The sequence below is a fragment of the Octodon degus genome, unplaced genomic scaffold (assembly GCF_000260255.1).
Source record: "Octodon degus isolate 3935 unplaced genomic scaffold, OctDeg1.0 scaffold00067, whole genome shotgun sequence".
In the NCBI taxonomy this organism is placed as follows: domain Eukaryota; kingdom Metazoa; phylum Chordata; class Mammalia; order Rodentia; family Octodontidae; genus Octodon; species Octodon degus.
The window spans coordinates 496213-503091 of NW_004524643.1; the positions used below are offsets into that span (position 1 = coordinate 496213).

Sequence of the window (6879 nt, forward strand, 5' to 3'; positions counted from 1 at the left end):
ATGCCTGCTTAGGTAAGCACAGGGGCCAGGGTTCGATCCCTGGCAAGGTATACCTTGCCGCCCCCGCCCTCAGGCCTACTGAGCAGGAGGAGATAAGAACCCTGGCATGGTAGCGCACACCTGTAATCCCAGCACTAGGAAAGTAGAAATCAGGAGGACCACTATGAGTCCGAGCTGCTGAGCATAGAGACCCTGCACACACACACACACACACACACACACACACACTAAGCAGAACTCATTTGTGATAGAGTTTGAACAAATAAAATGGAATAGTGAAGGAAAAACAACACAAAATATACTATTTAATAGTCTAAAACATGACTAGCCTAAGTATTTATGCGATGATTATCAGTTTAAAGAGAACAATGTCTTTTTCGCTTAAAACAAATTGTATAGCATGAGTATCTTTAGAAAACTAGTACAACTGGAAATGGACTGAACATGTAGTTCCAGTAGAGCACTTGCTTTGTATACATGCCTAACACCCAGGTTTACAACCCAGTGCAGAAAGAAAAAAAGAAAACTAATATTGAGCTTTTCAATACAGCATTAAAGGGCCAGGGAGACAGCTCAGTAGAATAAGCACCTGCCTGACAAGCGCAGGGTCCTGAGTTCTATCCCTGGTACTGCAAAAAAAAAAAAAAAAAAAAAAAGTAACCCAAGTCTCTCATACTTAAAAAAAAAAAAATCCAGCAGTCAATTTAACCTACTTTGTTGGGGTGACAGAAGTTCCTAATGCTTGACATAATAAAATTTCTATTATTGTAAAGCTTAAATTACATAAAGTGGGGCAACCCATTCAGGACCCCTCCTGTCTCTCAGGAGGTATGCCTATTCTCCATTTTTTTCTTCCAATAAATTTTCTGACTCTTAAGAAAGTTACATGAAGTGTCACTAAATCCAGACACTCTCAAAGACATTTTTGTTGAAGAAAATAGTCATGCCCAGCCTGGTAGCACAAGTCTATAATGTCTGCACTCTGGAAAACTGAGTTTAAGTCTAGTCTGGACAATATAGCAACTTAGCAACCTTGTCTCAATTTTTTTTTTTTTCTTCTTAAAAAACCAGGGATTGAACTCAGGCTCTTGCACTTGCCAGGCAAGTGCTTATTCTACTGAGCCATCTCCCTAACCCCTCAAATTTGTTTTAAAAGGCTGGAGATGTTGTTCAGTGCACAATATCCCCAGTACTACCAAAAAAGAGACAGAGAGAGAGATTTTCATAAAAACAGATTAAATATTAGGCAAAAATTCTCAGTGATCACATTACTAATGTACATCAATGCTATTTCAAACCATATTTTTGTTACAGAAATTTAATATTTCAAATTCAATATGTAAGATGAATATCCATAGTGAGCTCTCATTCTCCATCCACTCCATTTTTTGTTTTAACTGTCACACTGAATCACGCCACAGATGTAACAGTATAATAGAATGGGCACTATACTGGATGTCAGAAACTTGGCTTCTGCTACTACCTAACTGCAACAACCTAAGACCTAACACACTGTTTACTCAGCCCCTCATTTTATTAAAAAGTAGCAAGACTAAACCTGTCTGACTACATTCTATGGTTCTATAAATTATTAACATTGTATTTCAATCAACTTAGTTTAGTTTGCAGATGGCTACTAAGTAAAAATAGCACCACACGTGGAAGAATTAGATTATCTGCAGAACTCCACAGGAACACAAAATTTCATAAGGAGTAAGGCTTTCAAATGCAAGGATGAAGGGAGCTGGGTATTCTGAAGACTTTCCAAGTAACATTTTGACCACACAAGCTCCTAGGGTGGCAAAAATGGCAAAAGAAAAAATGGCAAAAATGTTCAATAGAAATACTACCATAAAAATACCAAAATAAAAAACATGTTCTATGCAGTTATTGATACATTACAGAAACTTTTCATAAAGTGTGCCAATACCTGTAAGAAGTCTTGATAGAAAAATGTTTTCCTAACCATCAAAACTGCCTTTCATATCCTCAAGCTGAAAATGAGTGTCGGGCAATCTGAGGACTGAGTTACTTGTGCATATAATTGATCTCAATCACGCTTCATGCCTTTACAGCACTGGTACTGCACCCTCAATGTAACAGGCATCTGGTATTCAAAGTGAATGACTGAAAAAAAGTGAAGCTCTAATCTGTGTCTATACATAATAAATTCTAATTAATCTTTACTACTTGCTTTGTATTATATTCTAGCAAAATCCACACCTTTGCTTTGTACAGTGGCGAGAAACTCCACTGTACAAATAGTAAAAAAATTCACTATTTTTAAAAATGCTTTAGATATCTCAATCATCTATTTAGCTGTATAATTTCTAGCACTCGTTTCCCAGTTCTTTTTTTAATTACAAGGGCAGTCCAAACAAATTTTACTGTACTTTTAAAAATCTAACAACGTATTGTTAAAATTTAATATTCTTCCAGAGGCCATGGAGAGCACCACAGCTATATCGATAAGAAGTGTATTTTGATATGTTGTAATATAAATACATTTTTCTAACAATATTCCTATATGCATTTGTTCAACAAAAATTTGTAGTGGCAATATACTACACACACACACACACACACACACACACACACACACACAAACACACACACACATACACACCCCTTGGTGCCTTAAACACAAAGATAAAATCAGAGAAAAGTCTACCCTGCTTTCCAGAAGAGATAAACAGGTACATAAATACCTACAACACAAGGTAGAAAGTGTAACAACCAAGGAGAGATTCACAGAGCATTCCTGGATCAAAGACAGAGCTGTTATCACCTCACAAAATGACTCTTTCAATCTATTTAAAGCAATTTCCTATTAATTCCCTTTAGTCTGGTAACAGCCAACCCTAAGAGAGCTAATGTCTTCCTAATAGTATAGATGAAGAAACTGGAGCACTGAAAGGTTGCTCATGCTCCAAAATGTCAGTTATAGGAAGAACTGGAACTCAGTATATTACATTTTCTCTGGGGTTGTCCTTCCACATATGGCAAGCTTTTGTACAAGGGTATTCTGGTATCACAAGGTATCACTTCTAGTGTGTGACTGATATCATGTACCTTAATGTTTACTAACTGATGTGTTTAAAGCTAGGCAAAGCAAATGGGAACTTTAAATAAAATAAACTCACTAGAATTTAATATAATGAAAAAAGTAAGATTTCTCTCTCTAAGCAACTTATTTTTTCTGTAAGTTTTATCGGTGTCTACCTAACATTCGAAAATGAATCTTATCCTGAGCCCAAGCAAATACAAATTGTTTCATTTAATGTTTTTATGGAGTAAACACACTTCAAAAAACCTATTAAAAATTAAACAGTGCAAGGCCACCAGTTTCAGTTATTCACAATCACAAGTGACCCAGAACCATCAGCAGCTACATCAACAGCTACTACATCAAGATACTCTGAACAAATGAATGAATATGTATACGCATTCTAAAATCCTAAGCCTTGCTGGGTGTGGTGGTGCCAGTGAGATCCCAGAACTCAGGAGGCTGAAGCAGGAGGATCATCAAGAGTTAGAGACCAGCCTGGGCTACAAAGTGAGTTCAAGACCAGCCTGAACTGCATAGTGAAACCCTGTCTCAAAAAGAAAAAAAAAAAAGGGGGGGGGGAATCCCAGGCCTGTTGCTCTTTGCACATTGCCTCGTTCAGCTTTCCATCACTGCCTCACCCAGGTGAACACAAGGAATGTAAATTTCAATATAATTAAGATATAATTAGGCAAGCAAATCTGATGCAGGTTAATATACTAACCCCCAAAATTAAAATTACTCAAACCACTTTTTCCAAGGTTAACTCTGCTGAAGAGACACTGTGTCATGCAACCCTGACATTTCCTGAGCAAAATACTTTTCAAAAATATCAGTTACTCTCATCCATTCCTCTAATAGGCGACCACTGATCCAGTTCACTTAATGAATTTAGTCTCTTCTCTATTAAGGCTGATTTCTTAATTTTCTAAAATCCCTCCACGGCCCACAACAAGGCACATTCGCCCGCATAGCCCCTGAAAACACCAGTAATAAACGGCAGAAGATAGAGGGTTCGGATTTCGCCTTCACCACTACCCCACCCTTCGCCATTATTACATCCAGAAGTGGCCTGGTTAGAAAGGTAACTAGTTTGCTCTTCACACACTTGCTCGTCGCTGTCACCCTCCGTAACCCTTGCTACACTCCCAAGACGGCCACCAACTCCTCCACGTCAGAGCGACTCCGGCCCGCCACCCGCGCCGGCCCCTCCAGGGGACGCGGCCGGCCCCGCCGCCGGCCTGCGGGCTCCGCACGCCCCCTCCCCACAGGACGCCTCGGGCCGGCCCCCGCCCGCCCGGCCGCAGCCCATTCTTCCTCCAAACTCCCTAAGCCTCCTCCCGTTCAGCCCGAGCTCCACGCCCGCCCGACTCACCCTGGGGCAGCCGAGGGAAAAGGCCGGGAGGCTGGGCAGGTCCCGACCTGGCCGGGGCCCGCGACGCCCCTCGCCCGCGGACAGGCTGCGCCCGCGGCGGGTGCCCTGGCAGTCCTCGGAAGCCCGGGGCGAGCCGGGGCCGGAGGCCGGGTGTGCGGGTGCCCGGGCCTACTCACCCGGAGCTGGCGGAACGTGGGAGTCGGAGCGCCCCCGGGCCCAAGGAACAGGGACGCAGCCCGGCGCGTGGCCCTACCCTGGGACCGCGCTCGGCGCTGCGAGCCGGGCGCTCACTGTGGCCGCCGCCGCCGCCGCCGGGGCTGCTGCTTCGCCACCTTGGCCGCCATCTTGACTCAACCCCTCTCCCTCCCCCTTGCCCAGGCGGCCGCGGCAAAGGCGGCTCCGACGCGGGCTCCTCCTCCTTCCGGAGGGCTGGGAGACCGACTCCCTCCGCAGGTCGGACGCAGCTCCTACTTCGGCCGAGTTTCGTGGTCACCCGACGTCTGGTCACCTCCCGTGTCCCCTCAGCCTGTCGGCGGTGGTCCCCTCGCTCGTACGTGCGCCCGAGCTGCACCGCCCGCTGCGGGGCCGGGCGCGACTGCCATCGCGCACAGGCCTGTGCCGCCCGCCGCGAGTTGGCCGGCGTCCGAGCGCCCCCGGCCTTCCTGCGGACGTGGGAAATAGGGCGGCCGGCTGTGCCTCCGGCCTGCGACCCTTCTGTGGCGCGGCGAGACGGTAGCGGCCTCCGCCAGCCAGAGAGCTGGGTGGAAGGAACCGGGCACCACGTGGCAGCGGTATTCGTCCACCTACCCCAAACTTTGGCACCAGTTCCTCGCCGCACTGTCGGGAGAGGCAGATTTGTCGATGGTGTTACTCCTTAATCTGTAATAACTGCTAAAAGGAGCTGTATTCTCGCGGCTGAGACGTGCACTCCCGCACCCTCACCAGCCTCTCGTGTAGCGAAAGTAGTGAAACGATTGGACAGTTACCTGTAACCACATACTCCTCATCTATATCTCAAAACTGAAAAGGAAACAGTGGCGTAGTAGGCCTGTTTACAAAACTTTAATCTGGGTAACAGGCTAACCATATAATTAGGAAAGCTAGGGTGTTAGAAAATAAGTTGAGAGGACGTGGCTCTTTTCTGCAAAATGTAGGCGTTTATTTTTAGAAGCTTCCTTTTAAGCACATTTCGGTAAGGTCAGACAGTGGTCTCGAAGAGCACGGGCTTCGATTCTGCTGAAACCAAGCAGACGTAAGATTTGTAAATCCTGCTAAAATGGAGACAGCACGATATGTTGGGAAGCTTCCGTGTTAGACAACAAACCCCACTTTTAAAGTCTCAAGGCAAGACTCACTTGAACGCGGAACGCAGTTTCTAAGGGTGCAGTTTTCCTACCGGACCTAGAGCAGGAGCCTGTCTGCGCTACTACGCAGGCGCAATGTCACTTACCAGGCATGGGAGTGCTGGTCCTGTTGTGCGCGACAGTTGCTGTCCTGATATGGAGCTTTCTCTGGGTATGGAATTCCTCAGAACAAAAAAGAACTCGGGAGCAAACTGGTCTGCCGGGAGCTGGAAGCCGGACCCTCCTTGTGACTGCGCACCCAGACGATGAGGCTATGTTCTTTGCTCCCACCGTGCTGGGCTTGGCCCGCTTAAAGCACCGGGTGTCCTTGCTCTGCTTCTCTGCAGGTAGGAAGCCTTTCCTGGGCACTGGGAACTCGGCAGACTCTGCAGTGATTTGTGTGTTAACCGATCTCAGTCGACTTCTTCCCAAAGGGTTTTCTGTTGTAGGGAGCTAAGAGAATATATACCGATGGACCTTTCTCTGGATTTCTCATAAACTGGGTGAGATTGGTCAACTTCCCAGGTGGGTTAGGGAACACCTGCAACTTGGGTATTCCACTGTCGCTATGACCGAGAGGCCGAAAAGTAGTTGCTCGCCATTAGTTTCATATTATATTTGCATTTCCGTCGGGAACTGCGACTGTATATGTTATTCTGTCGAAACTTTTTTTGCAGAAAGAGCAAGAATGATGATCTTACAGCACGTACTGTACCAAACAGAACCGATGCATATCGCACCTGCGCTCTTCTCATAGTAACAAAGAACCTATTGCTGCTTCAAAATCTAGTTTGTTTCTCAACAAAATTAACAAAAATAAAACAAAATAAAATCTAGTTTGTGTTAGAAAGATGCATGAGCCAAATTGGAGAAGTTGACTCAAACGGTTAGAAAGTAATTGTATGCATAATTTTAGTTTATCTCTATCTTTCATTGAAGGAACCTTTCAAACGATAACCTTGAATTATGGCTACGAAAAGATTAAAAGAGAAAAAAATGACCACAGAACTTAATTATGGCGACAATTCACTGTATATGAAGCAGTTGAACTGTACACATATAATGGGTGAATTTTATAGTGTGTCAAGTTATACCTCAATAAAGCAATTTTTTTA

The 6879-nt window shown here is 44.9% G+C and overlaps 2 protein-coding genes across 17 annotated transcripts in view; one reads left to right on the plus strand and one right to left on the minus strand.

Annotated features, from left to right (window-relative positions):
• Nucleotides 1-4765, minus strand: part of Ncor1 (nuclear receptor corepressor 1) — a 171959-nt gene extending 167194 nt beyond the window's left edge. For 13 of the 14 annotated variants that reach the window (XM_023719309.1, XM_023719312.1, XM_023719313.1 and 10 more), the window contains exon 1: nt 4598-4765. The gene's annotated coding sequence lies outside the window, so the exon portion shown is untranslated. Of the gene's footprint in view, nt 1-4421 lie in introns of all 14 variants that reach the window. The other variant, XM_023719300.1, reaches the window with a different exon arrangement.
• Nucleotides 4766-5849: 1084 nt separating this feature from the next.
• Nucleotides 5850-6879, plus strand: part of Pigl (phosphatidylinositol glycan anchor biosynthesis class L) — a 109893-nt gene continuing 108863 nt past the window's right edge. For all 3 annotated transcript variants that reach the window (XR_002821844.1, XM_023719432.1, XM_004634933.2), the window contains exon 1: nt 5850-6111. Coding sequence is in view for 2 of the 3 variants with exons in the window: in XM_023719432.1 (XP_023575200.1) it covers nt 5877-6111 (235 nt within the window). In the remaining variant the exon portion in view is untranslated. The remainder of the gene's footprint in view (nt 6112-6879) is intronic.